The following is a 19,875-nucleotide window of genomic DNA, read 5'->3' as shown; positions in this document are numbered from 1 at the left end:
CCTTTAAATCTAATTTGATACATTTAATTTTCTGTTGTTTAAAATGACTTACAATTCACAAATTATTTGACATTTCCTTAAATAAGTATGGTAGGTAAAGATTTACCTGGTTCTGCAGCGTAGATAGATCCTGCATGAAGTTGTGGTGCTTCCTCTGCAAAGCGGAGACGGAGAGGGCATCACGTCCGAGTTCGTCGCTAACTCCTCTTGCCTTCTCGTTTACTCGTTGCAGAGCGTCCTTGCAGTCGTGGAAGTATTTGTGCAGCTCCCGTGATGCCGCTAACATCTGTAATACGTATAAATAAATTTGATTATTTAACATTGTAATGGTGCTATATAAATGCATAGTGTTTTGTAAATATTTTCATCATTGATTATTGAATGTTAATATATGTTTTTTATATAATAGGGAGGCAAACGAGCCTACGGGACGCCCAACAAGGGCAGTCATCGCAGCCCATGGACACTCATTTTAGTGGGTGTGTTGCCGGCCTTTGAGGGAGGAGTACACTCTAACTTTGAATAGTTGAAGGTCGTATTTCTGAGGGAAATCCCCTACCAGGAGTCGATGGCACAGTTCGCTAGTTTTACTCTTTGTATTAGTTTAAAAACTATATTATGATAATTTAATTATTTCACTTTTGGCCTTTGTACAAAAATAATTCTTACTAAAAAGATTATTATGGAAGCAAAACATTTGACAGATATTTCAAGTGATCATCTGATCTATCGAATTTTAATCTTACACTAAGACAAGATTAGGTTCCTAATTATAAATATATAAAAATAATTAAAATCTACTACATTAACAACTATTAACATTTCTTCAATTACAAAGTTGAGAACTGACCTGTGTTCTCGTATCAATGAGCTCCAGGAGATCCTGCCAGGTTTCCTTGAGGCCTTCCTTCCACTGAGCGATGGTGGCGTTGTCAGAATGACCCATAGCGATCATCTGATCCGCGATTCTTTCAGCTGTGGCGACCCGCTCTGAACCAACTGACTGGGTCTCACGGGCGAACTCTTTGAAACGCTCCCATAATAGCTGAAAATTAATTTGAAATAATATCTTAATATGAAGTTAATATCAAGCTATTATCATTGTATTGATAAACCCTAAAATTAGGTTTTATATGAAATTGTAATTATCACTAAAATATAAAAAATATTTAGCAATAAATTTTGTTTGAAAGAGTTTTTGGTTTTCGAAAGTAACCCGCTCAAATTATTAATAAATAATATTAATAATAATACTAACAGTGACATGCTCATAATCTTGGCCGAGCTCCTGCGAGCTGGCAACGAGCTCCCTCTCCGTGATCCATTGCTCAAGATCGTCAACTTCTCGCGAAAGCTGGAATAACCTCAAGGCTTCATCCAGCTTAGCTCTTCGTTCACCAGCCAGGTCTTTAAGACCAGCGTACAGCTTGTCCACTTGGGATTGCTTCACGGATATTTGCTCACTAAAATTAAAATAAAAAGATAATTTATTCGTCTCTTTCTATCGAATTGTGTTTACGCTATGATGAAAAGAGACAAATGAGTATGTAGTTAAAACAGTGCAGTGAAACTCTGTATCACTAATTTTAATTATTAGACAGCAGTGTTACAGTTTTAGTTATCGTTGGTAACAGGAATTTTATGATAAATGTTAAATGTAACACTTATTATCCCTAGGGTGGGTTCAATTATTATATTAAGCAATTTGGAGATTTTTAACGTAACGTATACGTGAACGTAACCCATTATGATTTCTACCCAAACACAATTATGTTCATCACAATGGTTTACAAGGAGAAAAAATTCGAAACGTAATTCGAACGTTCCGTAAAGAAGGGGTAACTTTTTACATTAAACTGACGTTTACAATATAGACCTCACAAAACCATATACCAATAGAGCGATGGATATATATATATACATTTGTATACACTTTTATTGCAATTTGCGGTCTTATTTAGAAAATTATGTGAAGATTAAGTAAAGAATTTTAGATATTTTTCTATCATAATAATAATTATAATGATCAATTTTACCTGAGAGGATGTTCTTCACTCGTCAACTGACGAACAGTCTCTCCAAGCTGACGAATAGTGTTTGCATAATCGTCGACCGCCTGTTCCAATATTTCGTGCTTCTTGATAAGGTTTTGTGCTGAAATTTCGTCTTTTCCACGGTCTTCTACCATCATGTACAGCTCTTGTTCGCTCATCCAGGCCTCGGCTTCGTTCGCGTCGAACAGATATTGGTGAGCCTTGCCCCATTGAGACAGATTGTTCTTGCGTTGGTCGATAGCGTCTAAGAAAAGTATGCAAAATTTTTAATATCTTTTATCAGACACTACGTATAGTTTCCTCACGATGTTATCCTTTACCATTCGCTTAAGTCACTAGGCCAACACTGTTTTATCTTGTACTGATGTATATATACTATAATAATATTGTACAAAGGATGAATTTTTTATATGTTAGTAATGAATAAAGTTAAATACTACTGAGCAATTTTTTTTATTTATAGATAGGGGGCAAAGGGAATTGGTACGCTCTTCTACGGACCCTAAGAGCGACTAGCGACTATATGGTTAATTTCCAGCCAGCCTTCCCGGCTTTGTACGTGTGAAATATGATTATTGGATTCTATACATATGAAAAAAATATTAATCTATCGTCTCCTAAGTTAAATAAAGACTTAAGTTGATAATAACTGATTATCAATAAATACCTTTAAGTTCTCGCCACCGAGCCGTGAGTTCTTCAATAAGTCTCTTAAATTCATCCGAGTCTTCGTGGCCTTCGTCGATTAACTTCTGGCCATTGGAGATGACAGTTAAAATCCTCGGCTCATGGTTATCCGTCTCTGTTTTGAGGGACTGGTTCTTCTTTTGCAACATCTGTACGTTGAAGAGTGCGTTTCCATAATCGGTGCTCGTTGCCAACGGCATCTTCTCGTGTATCCATAGTTTCTCATCTTCGATATCGCGGCGGAATTGGAAGGCCTCCTTCTTCTTGGCCAAGTGTCTCTGACGATCCAGTAAGGGAGCTTTGAGCTGCTCGAATCTATGTTCCACAGACTTCTTCTTCTCTTTGATCTCCTCCATCTTATCTGGCACGGTCTTTTGGAGGTACTCGGCTTGGGTCTCCAGCTCGGTGACCTGTTTGGCCTTGACCGCCATCTGAGTCTCGATCATCTGTTGTTTCTGCATAAGAATGTTCACAGATGCCAGATCAGTGCCCGTGTCGGTGTTCTCGATTTGTTTCTCCAGCTCGTTCATCCAGGAATCGATATCGTCACACGTCTGGTGTAAGAGAACTTCACGGTTGGCGTCGAAGAGCCGTTCGCCCTTGTCCTTTGTTGTCGTTTGAAGGTTTTCAAATTGGTCTTGCAGTTCGGTCATTTTGGGTGAAATTATTTCGACGAACTCGGGTTTCTGTTTCATGAGTTCCTCGGCCGCGTTCTGTACGGCGAACAGCCTCTCCTTGTTGGCGGCGATTTCCGCTTCGAATGCTTGATGGCGGGTCCACTTGGAGTGGATGGTTTTGGCCGAGCGGTAAGTGTCATCTTGGGCGGTGACATTCTTTTCTTGGACCCACTCGCCGAGTTCGTCGCAGTCCTGAAGGAATTGGTGTAACTGTAGTTGGTCTTGAAGTTTGTCCATCTGTTCGACAGCCTTGTCTCTATTGGCATCTCGTCTGGCGCGGATGCTCTCAGCCTTGCGTTGGATCTTGTCTGCGTCAAAGTGTCTCTCCTCGACGAGACGATTGGCGAACTGGACGACAGAGTTAATCTTATCATCGTTGGCTTCCATCGTGGTGAGGAAGGCTTCGTGCTCTTTGATCATATTTTCAGCCTGTTCCAAGTTCGCTGGTGGCTCGATCTTCGCAATTCTATAAGAATATAAATCATTAAGATATTAATTACATTTTTGCTGTATCATAACCAGTTCTAGGTATAAACTAATGCTGGAATGCATAGAATCACTACAACAAACACAATAACAAATAGAAACATACCTATGCTCTTGATGTGCTAGCAGCACCTCAGCCTGACGAGCGTCCCTCTGTAGCAATTGCAGCTCGAGGGATTGCGTGAGCAGTTGCTGCCGGTTCTCCCACATCTGTTGCAACTCTGCCCATCCTTCGCGGAGAGCCTTTAGCCGCTCTCGAAGGAACATGTATTGCGGGTCGTCTGCTGTCGATGGTTCCTAGATGGGAATGATTTTGGATTTACATTCTCATTTTCTACAGCTTCTAATTATTTAATAACGTAATTATTTTTATTTAATTATGGTATAAAAAGTATAATTTAGTTTTTTTAACTTTGTGTATATGTGTAAGGAACAAAAATTTAAAAATTTGACCACCATTAAATACTTGTGAACGTAGAAATGCGTGGATATATCTTAATAAGTACTGAACCGATTTTAGCATTTGTATCGTTCCCTTAATTAAACTATACTTTCTTTTTAAATCAAAATCGTCTTATACTTGTGTATGAAACAAAAAACAAGTTAAAAATTAACTCAATTTTTTCAAAAATCCTTATACGAACATCTTTACGTAAAATTAGTTATATTAATAAAAACACAATTAATAGACGTCCTCCATAGTTCTAAAAAAATTAATTCTTACCGCAGTGATTTTCTCCCCATACTCCATCATCTTGGCATACTCGTCCTTGTAGTTGTCGATCTCTTCCTTGATGGTCTGGTGCTGAGACAAGAGCTTCTCCGCCTCCGGAAGACTCGATGGAATATCTACAATTAAATGTTCAGTCTCATTACTCCTCTATTGATTTCCTAAATAAATGTGTTCATAGCCCAAATTATCCAATTATTTTAAAGAAACTTTAGTGGGAAAATCATTAACAGAATTAATAGAAGATTTTAAATTATTAAATATATTTTCCATGCTATATAATATCCTCCATTCTTCTTCTTCCTTACCTTCCGATGCAACATCGGTCTGTGTCTTGGTAAGCCAGGCTTGGAAGTGATCCACGGAACGCAAGAAGCGATGCAAATCTCCAGCTTCTTCCAGTTTTGAATCGCGCTCTTTGAGCTATAAAATAAAAGTATATTAAAACATATTGAATAGAGAGAAAAAAATGGGATATAAGGAAATCCAAACAATAACACGTGCATGTATCGTGATTGGTAAATAATTGACGAGCCCGCACACAAGCGAACCCCCCTAGATACACACCATTAGAGCTTTTTAACTCAAAATAAACAAAATAATATACACAGAACTAATCTTATACGAAACAAACAATTTTTTTTTACTGTTAAAAATCGAGTTATCGACTTAACGAAAAATTCGAGATACATTTAATTTAGATATTTCGACTTACAGATGCGCTATTTCTAATTGTATTTTTCGAATGTGTGCAATGAATGAATAAATTGTACACAACAAAAAAACAATAGACTAGAGGTCGTATTTTATTGCTATTATTTTGGGGAATTCCTAGTAAGACGTCATTATATTTTCTATCTACGGAGTCTCCTTTTTGAAATTCTAGTTAAAACAGTATACTGAATAAGTAGTAGTATAAATATGTGTTACCAATACTTCTTAGGGAAATGAGATTTTGTTAGAGTTACAAGGTCTAAATAGTTCGAGATACCGCGTATTTAGTCTTTAAGCGGTAGGGAATGGCAATTTACAAAATACTGACCATTTGTGTAAGCTGATCCCAGTTCTCTGTAATAGTGACAACGCGTTCCCGGATAAGCCTTGCTTCGTCCGGATGTTCTCCTTCGATAGAATTGGCCTCGTCCTCCAAAGAGCTGATGCGGGCCTGAATGGCTGCTAAATCGCGCTCCATTCCCGACAGACGACGTTGGAGAGTCATCACACCTGGACAAGGATATTTATATGAAACATTATATACGTCATATTGCTTGTCCATCATTCAAACAATTTATAGTAAAAATATATATATATATATATATATATATATATATAACTTTTAAACATCAAACATCATTATCTCTGTTTTCTTTTTTAATGGAACCGCCCAATTGTTTTTAATGTTTAATACTCTTAAATTTTTCACATCTTTGGGACGTAAGACGATCGATGAAAAAAAATTGATTAAAATTAATGTATAAAATTTGACAGTTACTATTAAAACTAGTCATACCGTTAAGATCCATCTCCAGATTGTCGGTCTGTTGAAGAATACGTTTCTTGTCTTCAATCCATGAGACAGTCTCACGGCACTCGATGTAGAAGGTTTGTACACCTTGAGCCGATTTCAGCTCGTCCTTCTTAGACTCCGCCTAAAAAAATAATTTCATAAAGATTTACAAAAGTACTAAAGATATTTTTTTTTGTTCTGATAAATTATATAATTAATTCTTCAATGTTTAAAAAAGTATAGGTACGATCAGAAGTCTTATCTGTGTGTCTCTCTTTGGTGTGCAATGAGCGAAAACAAAAGCCGTTCAAGAATCTACAACAATTGCGTGACGTAATACTTTAATGGGTCATGGAGATGCAGTACAGTGTTCATATTTATGAGAAGTAGACGCAACTTTAATTACTGGAAATTGAATCTAGGACTTCTAACTTAAATGCCATATATGACATCCCGTCTCGGAGACTTAACTAAAATTAAAAGTAAAAAAAAATATTTACCTTCTCCCTAAGCCCACTCCATGCCTGGTTGAGCTGAGCCTGTCTTTCCGTAATACGCGGTGCCTCAGGGTGCTCAACGTGAATGAGCTGACGAGCCAACTGGTTCACGACGGCCACTCTCGACGCGTTAGCGTTCATCTCCTTGTCGAAGCCATCGTATCTGCCACAAAATTGTTGTGAAAATATTTTTTAACTTTTATGACGCTTTTGGAAGATTTTTTTAGACCAAAATCTTAAGAAACTTATTAAAATACAGAAAAAACTCTCTATAGCTCTGAAGGGACTGTATTTTCTGTTGTATTGATTAACGTAAAAATATTAGTTCCTGAAAGCATAAACGCATAGATTTTCTATACATTTTACTATATTTATAACGATGTAACTTTTCATATAACAAATTATCATCATGTTCTATGTTTTGCTTAGTTGACTGATCGAGTTTATTATGTCTTTTTGTTGCTGTTTAGTTTTATTATTTTCACTTCCTACATCTGTACGCTCTAATTATTATTCTTAGTTTTACATATTATTATATTCTCAGTAAGTGAATTATGTATGCAATTCTTATGAGAAATAAAGTTATTCTTAAACCAAAAAAAACATTATTGTATTACATTAACTATAATATGAATTAGTGCTTAGTTTTTATTAAAATTGGAAAGATTTTTTTATATAACAAGAGGATTTTTTATATTAACGGGGCAGGAGGCTCACGTGATGTTATGAGATACTACTCCCTACTATATTTTGAGAAGTATAACGCTATTTTCTTAAAGGACCTTAGTCAAATTGGTTCGCAAAAACATCAGTGGGTAGCTGATTAAAGAAGATAAATGAATTTTAAAACGGCTACTTCCCTAATACTCTTCTTTGGACTCACCTGTGTTTCATAATCTCTACATCGTCAATATCCTTTGGTGGATGCATAGTATCCAGCATTCGATCCTTCTCCGCAATCCATTGGTCTGCCGCATCAGCTTCAGCCAACAGCTTGTGCAAGGACAGGGCGTCAAGTAGACGCTGCTTGCGTAGACGAGCGAGTTCCGATAGCTCGTTGAGACGCGCGTCCATTGCTCCCAAACGATCGCGTACTTCAGCGCTGCTCGCGTCTTCCGGACTCAGTTCGCTTGCCTGTATTTTATTTATACATAACTAAGACACTTTCAAATGGAAAATAGATTTTTTTAAAGAGATATATTACAGGAATTCTAACTGTAAATTAAGCAGTATTGTGTTTTAAATGTTACTAGTCAATAAGTAAATTAAACATAAATAATACAGCTAACATTGACTGTTCAAGTGGTTGAATAACGCAAATTGTAAGGGTCTGTTGGATAAAGTACCAAATATCTATGCAACACATTAATTATTTGGATGATAAAGGTTCCAAAAAGGAACTTCTCGTTTCATCGGACTCGTAACTTATGATGGACTTTATGTGACAAACAGCGCTATCTGACAGTCGTGAAACACAACAATAGTGTTTATCCTACAAATATCAAACCAAGTAATAAATAGCTTATTTGGAACTTATGTAGAACTCATCCGTACATTGTGAAACAGATCCTAAGAGTCCTAAAAACATTTGGGATTATTTTGTACTCTTGTAAGGACTTTAAGTCCTTTTAAAAGCAAAGGTCAGAAAACTTTTGTGACTTCTATATACATAGTTTAAATTAAACTAATTTTTGTTAAATCTTATTTGGGTTAACAAATGGAAAAATCTATAAATATATAATGTATAAACTCTACTTTCATTTAGACACAATAAATATAGCACATACTTGGGAATATTTGTTACTTTAAAAAAATGGAAATTCGTACGAACGTTTTAAAAGACTTTAGTAAAAAATTATAACTTACTTGTTGCTTAAGTTGTTGAATAACGTTGGCATAGTGTTTCAGCTCATCTGTAACGTCTTTGTGTTTCTTCAAAAGACTTTGCACTTGGGCCTCGTCTACACCGGTGTCTTCGGATGACACCAACCTAAAAACAAAAGAAAATAATGTACAAACAAATAGTGATTGATACATTCTAAGTATCACATCCTAATAAATGAAGATTCATATTTCTTTTCACCGTTAACTGAAAGTGTAGTCGACGAAACTGAAGATTATTTTGAGACTAAGAATAGTACTGCAACAATTGTAGGACCGCTATAACTGTATTACTCTCGAAGGAAATTTATGTTAAATAATTAAATCAGAACCAATAAAAAAATATATGTTTTTGTTCCTGAGAACATTGCAGCCCAATTGTTCGTTATGGGTAAAACTTGTGGACAAAAACGTCTCAAAAATAAATCTATAAAGTCGTTATTAGGATATTAATGAATCTTAACATTTACTGATTTTATATCTATATATATAAATGAATCCCTATTTCCCTTGGTCACGGCATCACGTGGGAACGGCTGAACTGATTTCGCTAATTCTTTTCTTTTTGTGTTTGTTATGGTTAGGAGTAGGCTCTTATGAAAGAAAAAATAAGAAAATTGTGCGGAAAATTAGAAAATTTAAGAACTTTTGTAACGTGGCTATGTGCTGTAAATGGCTATAAATTTATTACAATCATTTTTTATTTTCATTTTTATGGCGTTTGACATAACATTGACAGAATGCGTGCTGCAAATATCGTCAAAGGGGATATAAGAAAATTGAATATCGTTTAAAACAAATGCTTCGATCGAAGTTATTATATTGATAACATACATATATAATATTACAGTCGCTCATTCTTTGTGGCATTAATCTTGAAAATCCATGTTTTTCAAATGGCCAGAAAAATACACGCACCAGAAATCAAACAAAGAATGCTTTTTATCATAAAGCATAAGCACTTTGTTTCTGATTTTTTTTAAAGTTATTATACCAATTCGAAATTTATATTAATAACGAACGAACAACATTTTTCGGGTCCGCTAGTATAAAATAATTACAGAACATACCAACAAAAATATCTTTTAGAAGCAAAAATCTCTGTAAATTTAGTAATAATATTAAAATAATTGAGCATAAATAACAGGCCGAAAGAAGTCTATTCAAAACAATTTCTAAACTTAACTGCTGGAATACATATTCTTACCGTAAAGTATCAAGCATCCATTGGTCAATATCGTCAGCGTCAGCGAACAGCTGGTGATAACGTACAGCAGCATCCAATCTGTTGTTACGGAGAGACACCACATCCAATAGGTGGTTCCATTGCGACAGGATGTCTCGGAGACGCTCCTGTAAAAAAATACATAAAAATGTGTGCATGTACTAGTGTACACACGTAAGAACTGAAACTTCTTTATGACCTTATTTTTTGAAAAATGACCAACTATATGCAACTTTACAGAAATTGGTTACATAAAGTTAACTTATTAAGTTAGTTTATTATCATACATTACAAATAATACAATTATTTCATTTTACCTTATTACTACTAAGATTATTACATAATTGCATTAATTGTAAAAGAATTATTACTATCGTTGTTATCGTTATTATATATTTTTGTTATTAATGGCTTCGAATCTCTTCGAATCAATTCCGTGGTAGGAACAAGAAAAAGATGGCGCGTGTAATTTTGGGATCGCGTGTTAGAAAATCTCTAAACTGATGTCGCGATCGCAATTAGAAGTTGTAGAGGCCAGTACTTTAATCCTTTTAATCTTATTGAAGTGAAACGTGGTTCTTTATCGACGTTGGAAAAAAATTACCGTCACATTTTTCGGTTACGCGCCATCTTTTTCTTGTTTCTACCACGGAATTAATTCGAAGAGATTCGAAGCCATTAATAACAAAAATATATAATAGCGATAACAACGATAGTAATTATTCTTTTACAATATATATATATATATATTATCAGCGCTACAGTAGTATAGACTCAGTTTCCTCACTTAGACACAAATTTGGTCCGTCTAGAAGTTACTATGCTTTGCAATTTTTTTACATAATAAAATATTTGTTTCTCGATCTATCGTTCCACCAGCAGCCGAGGTATTTCCGAACCAATACGACTTAGGGGAATCCAAGAAAAGAAAGCACCAAATTTTAATATGCCGGCAACGCACTCGCGTTTTTGCAGTTTGTTCCATTAAAAAAACACATAATAGTGACGGAAGTTAATATTTGGAACTACACGAAAGCACCAACTATAAAAATCAGAAACTCATTAAATATTAATGAACTCTTGACAAAAATGTCGTTTACCTTTGTAAATTATTTTTTTCTAGACTATTTATTCTAACTTAGATTGTAAGTTTGTAAACATTGTAAGAGTGAAAAGAATTGATAAGGTTTGTTAAATACGATACAGAGTAGAGGCAAAAAACAGTATATATGGCAATGGGCGGGACAAGGGAAACAGGAAAGGAAGAATTAAGGAGTTCACATATATATGCTAGAGATGGAAAGAGTAGCAAGGGAAGGCAAGTGAGGCGTTGGGAGAACGGCATGTGAAGGTTAGCCGAAGTAGAATAGAATAGCGAAAGACAGATCAACGTGGCGACATTTGGAGGAGACTTTTGTCAAGAGACAAAGTTCAGCAATAAAAGCTTATGTTATCTATAGTACCTGAATCCTATCCGCTCCAAAGTGTCCCTGCGAGATGAGTTCGTCTCCAACAGCGGCCACATCCATCAATTGCGGTTCGTGAGCTGCCACATCCGCTTCCAGAGCCTTGTGCTTCGATATCAGCAGGTAAACTATAAAAAAATTACATATTGCAAAATTTCTAGAAGAATATTCTTGAAAAATTAACACAATAAAGACGATTTGACGAAAAAGTAATAAACTAATAAATAATTAATACCGGTTTTAAAAAACTATTAAAAATTTGACAGAGAGATGTATGCCTACTTTATAAATAAAAAACTAATTCGATATTTTTATCAAATCGCCACTTTCTGAAATGTATTTACGTTTTTTGAATATAGAATGTTCGAAAGAATGTAAGAATGAATGAATAAAAAAAGGAATAAAGGAAGAACGATAAAAATAAAGAAAGACAAACTTAATTATACACAATAAGGGATGTATAGGTAAGTTCACCCAAACTGGGATTCCCTGTGTTGTGGGCAGCCAGTCTCGTTAACTGTACTTGACAATAAATATGTAGAATACAATTTCTATGTTTTTTTTTATTATGATAGTATAAAATCTACTGAAGAGAATGTTGTATTTTTTTTTAAATATTTGTGTATTGTAACGGGATTTGTGATTTTTCTTGTTCATATAAATTGTCTATAAAAATGCACTGGCATTTTTAACAATATATGGGTAAAACTTGTATGGCACTAAAAGGATTTAAGTTTTAGTGAATATATGTAAAGTGAGTTTTGAAATGTTACCGTTTTGTTTTTAGGATATTGGTTAAAGATGTACAATAAGAAATAGAAAGAAGAATAGTTCTTTTGTCACGTCGAATTGATAACGTCCACTGATTTTATAAAGTCCGTTAATAACGAATGACCATTTAAATCAATATTTAAGTTAACCGCAAGAGCTCTGTACTTTTTAATTTCACACTTACCCGTAGTAAGATCGTGCCCAATGTCATCAACGGAGACGATCCGCTCCTTCTCCTTAATCCAGTTCTCTTCATCGGCCATGTCCCAGTAGAACTGCCACAGTTTGCGGCTGTCTTCCAGTCGCTTCCTACAAATCAAAATTACCATCCATTAATTGTTTATAATAATATTTTTTTTGTTTCTATTAAATTATTGTTCCGTATTTTGGGTTAAGGGAGCGTTCAAGTATTACGTCACTCAATTTTAGGTGATTCTTGTTCCCCCCCCCCCCCCCCCATGAAACACACCGTAACGTTTTCTGTATCTAATAGTCAAACGTTTCGTGACCACCCCCAGTGACTCGTTATAACTAAAACTTACCATTAAGTGGTGTAAAGTACTGGAAAGTGGAAAATAATATTATGAATAACGCATAATTCAATCCCCGCCCTCATCGTTTGACAAGAGGACCCCCCCCCCACAAATCGTTGCGTAATACTTGAACGCTCCCTAAAAAGTTAATTATTATACTGGCTAATGAATTTTCGACAAGACCACATACATAATGCTATCGAACAAAACTTTTTCAATACGACTAACCTTCTCTCAACAGCCAAGTGAACCAGTTCAGCATATGCATTCTCCAGCTGCTGAATCCTCTCTACGGTAATGGCAGGGTCGCATGGACGGTATCCACCCTCCTCCTGCTCCAGGAATCTCTGAGATTGACCTACTACGACCTGAGAGAGAAATTCTAACATTAAAACCCACTATATTTTTACGACCAATCAGAGCACAGCAAATGTCTCAAGTCGAGTCGCCATCTTGACGTGCGACAGTACTGTTTGACTACTAAGTATTGTAGTGATGAGACGTTGGACCGAGTTGGATCGGGTATATTGTGATTAAGTGAGATCGGTGCTTTGAAACCAGCTCATTATAATTGAAGCTAAAGTGTTATTTTTTGTTTTAAAAGGAATCAATCTTAGTTAAATATTGTACGATAATTATTTCTGTTTGTGCCCGCAATTTACATGGCGTCCACTAAACCAAATGACGATGCCAATATCTAATGTTTCTCCGACATACTACGTATTAATTTTTTCATATTAATAGGGAATTGGTTTGCATACTGTGCTAGTACTACTCTTTTCGACTACATATCTTGATATATGTAATCAATCTAGATTCTGCACAGTAAGGTTAAGGTCCAGAGTATTAATTACTTGTAATCGTGTACATCTCCTTTTTAAATCTTTGAGAAATTATAAAGAGATCATACTCCTCCCTCAAAAGCCGGCAATGCAACCACTAAAATATGTGTGATTGGCTGCAATTACTGCCCTTTATGGACGTGTCGTTGGCCACCCTAATCTATAAAAAATGAAGACTTTTCATACCTTCACACGTTCTCCCAGTACGTTGATGTCAGCCTCAACTAAAGCGTGCTTTTGCAGCAAGTCCTCTACTCCCATTAAATGTTTGCCGTAGTCATCGGTCAGGAGACGCATCTTAATTTCTTCCATGGAGTCCAGGATGTACAGCATTTCCTGTGTTAAATTAGGTATTAGTAAATTTTGTAAATATACCCGGTGTACAAAGACTGCTTTCGAAATAAACATTTAAAAAGGTCTAAATAAATCTCCGAATACCTGGAAGTTCTGTTGCAGATGCAGGCTAAGTTCTAGACGAGCCCGGCGCGCACGAAGCAACTCGAGCAAATACGCCCACAGACGTAGTACGTTGTCTCGACGAGCGCACACGCGCTCTATGTCATGATACCTGCAATGAATAAATAATAATTCTACAATCATTTACGCGACGCAATTTAAAAAAATAGTGTAATGCGCTGCGACGTTTTCCTGTATCCCTTCCAGTAAAACATTATGCGAACATTTCTAACCTAAGTTCGTAAAGTACCGGAAAATCGTTAATACATTTGTTTTTGTTTTAATCGCATTAATATTATTAAACAAATTTAAATTAAGACCTTGGATTGCGTTTTAAAAAACCCCCCAACTTCTATACGTAATACTGAAACGCTTTCAAAAATATCATGTTATATAAATTTTAATAAATTATAACCTGATTAGTACTATATCCTACTTTATCTATACTAAGATTTTTCATTCCGTAGAATTCTGGCAGCTATGATTCAGAGATTGCAAACCTTTTTGGCCGGGCACATTTTCAATTTTAATACGACATCTTAGTCTATGTATACATTTCATTTGTTAGTGAATGTATCCATATATAATGTATATATACGGCAAGTGATAATTACGTCATTTTTCATACCAAAAAAGTATAGAACACACAATAAGTATAAATACACAAGTAAAGATAAAATTTGATTTTTTTAAAAGGTTTACTAAACCCAGAATTAATAGGCAGTGACGCCAGCAAAATAATAAAATAAAGTAATTAAACTTAGTTCGATATATTGTTCGTAGTATAAAAATATTTGTAATTTTTTTATTAGGTCGCTTGAGTAAGTAAATATTAAGTTTTACGTTTTTGTAGGTAAAACAAAAATTACATAGCATTTTATTTTATTGTTCTACATTTGGTTAAAATTTGTCCCTTTTTCAGTGAAGAACTTTTTAAGTTGCAAAGTCAGAATTTTACGGGATGAAAAATCAAAGTATAGCTAGTTGATAAAACATATTTAAAAAAATATTTTCTCTCAAATTGTAGTAATATCGTTGTATGGTAAATTTTTCAATTTCTATACACATCAACCTACCTCTCAGCCTGTAGTTCTCCACAAACAGCGACCACAGCCTGGACTCTTTCCTCATACGCGAAGATATCGGTTTCGATAGCTTCATGCTTCTTAGCTGCCGCTTCTACTGCTGTTAAATCGAAGCCAAAGTTATCTTGACTGACCAATCGCTGGTTCTCAGATAACCACGTTTCACGCATCTGAGCCTTGCGGTTGAATCTGAAATGTAAAAGATTTTAAATTAAATTATGACTGACGAGGACACCAAACTGAGCTGGGATTGTTGTTGCCCATTCAACGTTGAACTGTAATTTTACTATTCATATAATTTTAATTAAAAAATCGTAAATAAAAGTACGTACTCGAACGTGCACGCGCCGTGCGAGAAACGTACGAATTGTTTGATTATGAAAGAAAATATTTTATTTTGCCAAAAGCTTTATTCATGACAAAAGGGTTATGACAAAATTCCTCTTTCTCTAGTCCCCACACTAGGGACTTGTGTTGTGGGTAACTAGATAAAATGTTGGTTTACTAATAATGTATAAAAAATTAGAATGCCGGACATTTTACTAATATTTGGCATAAATATATGAAGAGATTTTACTAACATGCTATACTGAGCTTTTCTCGATACATTTTTGACGTACATCAGACAGACGTAGTTTTTGAATCTGAATCTAAACTGTTAATGTTAACGACGAAATTTTCGTTTATCAATTTAATTTCTTTATTATAAAATCAAAGTTGGACAGCTCTAATGCATAGTTGACAAGTAACATAACAAACGGAAAATCAATAATAATTTAAAGTAACATTATCGTAATATAGAACCATCTATACATACCTAGCAGCTAACTGCTCCAACTTCTCCTGTCTTATCAACTCTTCTCTCAAAGCCAATTCCCGTTCGTGCTCCGACTTCTCGAGACGTTCCCAAGCACGGTTAATGTCGTGTATCATACGACCCTCGCGTGGCGTGTACGGCTTCTGATTGGCCGCTCGCATACGAGACTGGAGAGTGAATAAGAGTACCTCCAAGTTTCCTTTCTCTACAAACCTGTGGGGGAAAATGAGTATTTCTCGGTAATAATACATTTTTATATTGTTTAGCTGTGGTCTAGAAACTTGGTCTATTAACAGACGCAGAAGAACATATATGTTTTGATTATACCTAATAGTTATTGGCTTATTACCCTAAACTATATATAATAGTTGTTTTTTTAAATATTAAGAAGCTTGCATACCTATATGGGGCTGATTTAGTGGATTTTATTCATCATTAAAAATCAATTGGCTTTAAATAAAATTTTAGCTTTTTCCAAATTGTTGGTAAAAGATGGTTATACAATATGACTAATATATATATATATATATAAAGTGACTCACTTGGGTGGTTTCTCCACAGTACGATAGTTAGCAAACTGAATCAGTTGTTGTCTCACTCCCTCTAATGAGTTAGCGAATGTTCTGTCTCCGAGGGCTTCGATGGTACGCTCGATCCATTGCAGGAGATCGCTGTGTTAAAATTAAAATAATATATAAGGCAAATTTCATGAGTAAGGCAATCTAAAAATAAAAAAGTATTTAACGATTAGCAAGCGACTATGACTCGGGCTTGCTTTTAAATATTTATTGATTTCCTTATACTCAAATTAAAGTGTAACGTTATTAGAAAATCACTTATCATGTAGAAATAAAATTTAAAAAAAATCACAAAATCAAATCATAAATATTTTTATCAGTCTCACCTCGTAAGTGTCTCGTACTCCTGCATCATCTTTTCATTCTCCATAGCGATGCCCACAACTTTGCCGATACGCTTCCCTTGAACCGTTTCTTGCTTCATCTTGCTGAAGTAATGGTAGTAGGTCACCACGTATGTTATAATGGACTTCTCGTCGGGATGCTCCACCGCGATATCTGCATAATATGTGTGTTTAAAGTACCGCAATGGGGTATGGGACGAACATAATTCTGATCGTTTTATTTAAAGGTTATAATGGGCCTTCGGTGTCGTAGTGAACAGGTCAACTGGTCGCTTGACTAACGTTGTTTTTCAGTTTTAAAAAATCTTTGAATATTCTATGATCTAAGCTTTAAAAACACACCCAATAAAAGTGATTTTAATTATCGTTATTATGTCAAGAGTCTGTAATATTATAGCTTTTATAAGACGTGTTCAATAAACCACTTAGAGAGTGTTCAAGTATTACGTCACGCAATTTATGGAGATTCTTGACCCCCCCCCCCATGAAACGCGCACGTTACAAGAGGACCCCTCCCCCCCTCAATTCGTTACGTAATATTTGAACGCTCCCTTATTCCTAGAAACTAAAACTGACCAATTACATTCGTATGTACTCTTTCGTCTCTTTCCTTCCAATTTTGTTTACGTTGCTAAGAAGACAGATTAATACTGGTGCAATTACAATGATTTATTTTTTATAAATAAGATAGTTAATTCATTTCAAGGGACAAAAAATACTTTTATTTTCACGTTCGTTCTCTGTATACGTACAAAATTTGCAGATTTAAACAATGTAACGCGATATAAAATATCTGTACCCCGTGCGACCCTAGTAACACGTTACGTGACCTGTTTTACGAGAAGTCTCCCCCCCCCCCTATCTCCAAATTCGTTATGTAATTGAAGGCTCCCATATCAGCAATTATCAAATCATACCTTCAGCATCCAGCAGCTTAGTAAGCCCCAGCTTCTCTTCAGCAACATTAAAGGCATTGTTCAAGTTGTGCATCGGATTACTTCTGTGCAGTTTTTCAAACTGAATCAAATCTGGTCTGTGCTTGTGAATGATCGCATTGAAGGCCAGACCATCGCGCCAAGACGTTGTGAAGTTACGAACATTAACGTTGTTGTAGCCAGCCGTCTTCATCTGACACCAGAGGAGGAGAGCGTCCTTCGCCGATTTCGTTTCTTTGTTATCGGTCTCTTCAATTGTAATATCTTGAATCTGTAAAGGAAATTATGCAAGAATTCAAAATACTTCATTAAGGCATTATGACTTTATATGTCAGGTCTAATTACGTTATCGGCATACGCGATTCAATCAAAATTACACTGGATTTACAGCACAATATAACAAAAAATAAATGAATGAAACCAATATAAATGGTCTTAGGGAGTGTTCAAGTATTACGTAACGAATTTTGGGGTGGGGGGGGTCCTCTTGTAAAACGTTACGATGCGGGGCGGAGATTGAATTACGCGTTATTGTTAATAATATTATTTTCCACTTTCCAGTACTTTACACCACATAATGGTAAGGTTTAGGTATAAAGAGTCACTGGTGGTGGTCACGAAACGTTTTACTATTGGATACAGAAAACGTTTCATGGGGGTGGAGGTCAAGAATCTCCAAAAATTGCGTGACGTAATACTTGAACGCTCCCTTACTGCTAAAAGCAGTTTCTTCTAGACAACCCTAACATAAACATTAATATTAACTTAAAACTACTAACTTAATATAAAAATAACAAAGGTTTATTGGTAAAATCTTGTTAGTTGTTTACATTACGTTAATTTACTAAAAGGTAACCCGTCTGAAATAAACTCCTTTAACAACCCAGCATTTCAATTTAAGTAAATAATTGTAAAATTGTGATAAATGTATCATTTATCCGTCTGTGGTAATTTCATTATATAAAGTATTAAATTTGTAATAAAAAACATGTTTTACGCCTCACAAGGCTTTCAAAATGCAATTTCCTTTATACAAATTGATTTTTAATAAGATTTTTCTGATGAAACCACATCACAGTTGCAGCAGAGTTTATTTGTAGCCGTCAATTTACAAGTTTCTAACCAATTATGAAATGAAAACTTTAAAATAATAGAGTCTGTACCAATTAAAAATCTTAAATAGAAAAGTATGAGTTTTGATTAAAATTTATCTGTTATCATTTATTACAACTTAATATAAAAATTACCTGGAACCGCAAAATAATGGTCCATATAAGTCCGAGGTTAAGTCGAGGGTTCCCATCGACTATGTCATGAGACCCCATGTTCTCCAGATGTACTCGTTGCTCCCGCAGGAACTGCAGAGCTTTGTCAACATTCTCCAGGCAGTGGATACGCATTTTGCCTTTCGTTGGTCGAGGCTGTAAATATATTTAAGTTATCAAAAAATAATGACATCACGAGAGTAGATGAACGTGTAATAATAATAATAAAGCCTTTTTTTGTTGTTTAATAAAGCATTATTAAAGGAAAATTATGGAGGGTCGCTGTTTGAATGGGTTTGTATCGTTTTATACGCGCAATAGAATGATTATAATTATATTTTATTTATAATATCGTTGGTCTTAGTTCGTTCGTGTTCGACTTCCAGGTGGACAGAAAAAGTGTCAGTGTCCAGTTTATGTTTTCACAACACTATTGTACACATTTTAATGTAAATAAATAAATAATAAGACTTATGCGACGTCAAAAACAATAATTGAACTTCTTTTTACTACAATTTCAGTAAAACTTTCAAGACTGATTAAACAAGGTAAAACATACCAATCTCTCTCCAGAGAGAACTTCGAGCAGTTTGATGAGGTTCTTTCCATCTCGCATGTCCACATAGAGGTCGCCGATACGGCACCCCACACGCACCAAGTGAGAGTTCACCCATTTCTGGAACGTCTTCTTTTGGACGCTCTCTCGTTCGTCTGGAAATATAGAATACCTGTGTTATCGCATTTCTCTCTTAACACCGTAATATCAGTAGCGGAGAATCCCTCACAAAAATAATTACAACGATTGTAATGCATTTTCCGTTAAGAAGAAATAGAGATATAACGTACAATTTGGTTGTGTAGTTTAACTCAAGCAAACTTAGAACTTTTCCGAGGCAAACCAGACATCTGCCCGATGTTCAGAGGTACCTCTGAGATTCACAATTTTACCGCAAGTGCAATAGAAAATAAGAAAGAACGTTAACACATCAACCGCCAATGTGGTAGACCGGGACGAGGGCATCTCAGCTTCGTCCCCGAA

At 35.3% G+C, this 19,875-nt stretch overlaps 1 protein-coding gene across 13 annotated transcripts in view; it reads right to left on the bottom strand.

The window, feature by feature from the left end:
- Positions 1 to 19,875, bottom strand: part of LOC123714691 (spectrin beta chain) — a 69,724-nt gene that overhangs the window by 12,870 nt on the left and 36,979 nt on the right. For all 13 annotated transcript variants that reach the window (XM_045669064.1, XM_045669060.1, XM_045669068.1 and 10 more), the window contains 26 exons: positions 19,396 to 19,547; positions 18,819 to 18,992; positions 17,554 to 17,842; positions 16,619 to 16,790; positions 16,257 to 16,385; positions 15,715 to 15,927; positions 14,889 to 15,086; positions 13,795 to 13,924; positions 13,543 to 13,692; positions 12,743 to 12,882; positions 12,166 to 12,290; positions 11,208 to 11,338; positions 9,727 to 9,872; positions 8,505 to 8,628; positions 7,522 to 7,772; positions 6,642 to 6,801; positions 6,145 to 6,283; positions 5,677 to 5,858; positions 4,943 to 5,057; positions 4,629 to 4,753; positions 4,011 to 4,201; positions 2,722 to 3,884; positions 2,037 to 2,298; positions 1,259 to 1,463; positions 851 to 1,045; positions 107 to 286 (listed from right to left, as the gene is read on the bottom strand). In XM_045669064.1, the coding sequence (XP_045525020.1) occupies positions 107 to 286; positions 851 to 1,045; positions 1,259 to 1,463; positions 2,037 to 2,298; positions 2,722 to 3,884; positions 4,011 to 4,201; positions 4,629 to 4,753; positions 4,943 to 5,057; positions 5,677 to 5,858; positions 6,145 to 6,283; positions 6,642 to 6,801; positions 7,522 to 7,772; positions 8,505 to 8,628; positions 9,727 to 9,872; positions 11,208 to 11,338; positions 12,166 to 12,290; positions 12,743 to 12,882; positions 13,543 to 13,692; positions 13,795 to 13,924; positions 14,889 to 15,086; positions 15,715 to 15,927; positions 16,257 to 16,385; positions 16,619 to 16,790; positions 17,554 to 17,842; positions 18,819 to 18,992; positions 19,396 to 19,547 (5,441 nt within the window). The remainder of the gene's footprint in view (positions 1 to 106; positions 287 to 850; positions 1,046 to 1,258; positions 1,464 to 2,036; positions 2,299 to 2,721; positions 3,885 to 4,010; positions 4,202 to 4,628; positions 4,754 to 4,942; positions 5,058 to 5,676; positions 5,859 to 6,144; positions 6,284 to 6,641; positions 6,802 to 7,521; positions 7,773 to 8,504; positions 8,629 to 9,726; positions 9,873 to 11,207; positions 11,339 to 12,165; positions 12,291 to 12,742; positions 12,883 to 13,542; positions 13,693 to 13,794; positions 13,925 to 14,888; positions 15,087 to 15,714; positions 15,928 to 16,256; positions 16,386 to 16,618; positions 16,791 to 17,553; positions 17,843 to 18,818; positions 18,993 to 19,395; positions 19,548 to 19,875) is intronic.

Source organism: Pieris brassicae, chromosome 9, assembly GCF_905147105.1.
Source record: "Pieris brassicae chromosome 9, ilPieBrab1.1, whole genome shotgun sequence".
Classification (NCBI taxonomy): Eukaryota; Metazoa; Arthropoda; class Insecta; order Lepidoptera; family Pieridae; genus Pieris; species Pieris brassicae.
Note: the sequence above shows the minus strand (reverse complement) of the source record. Positions and strands in the feature narration are given on the sequence as shown.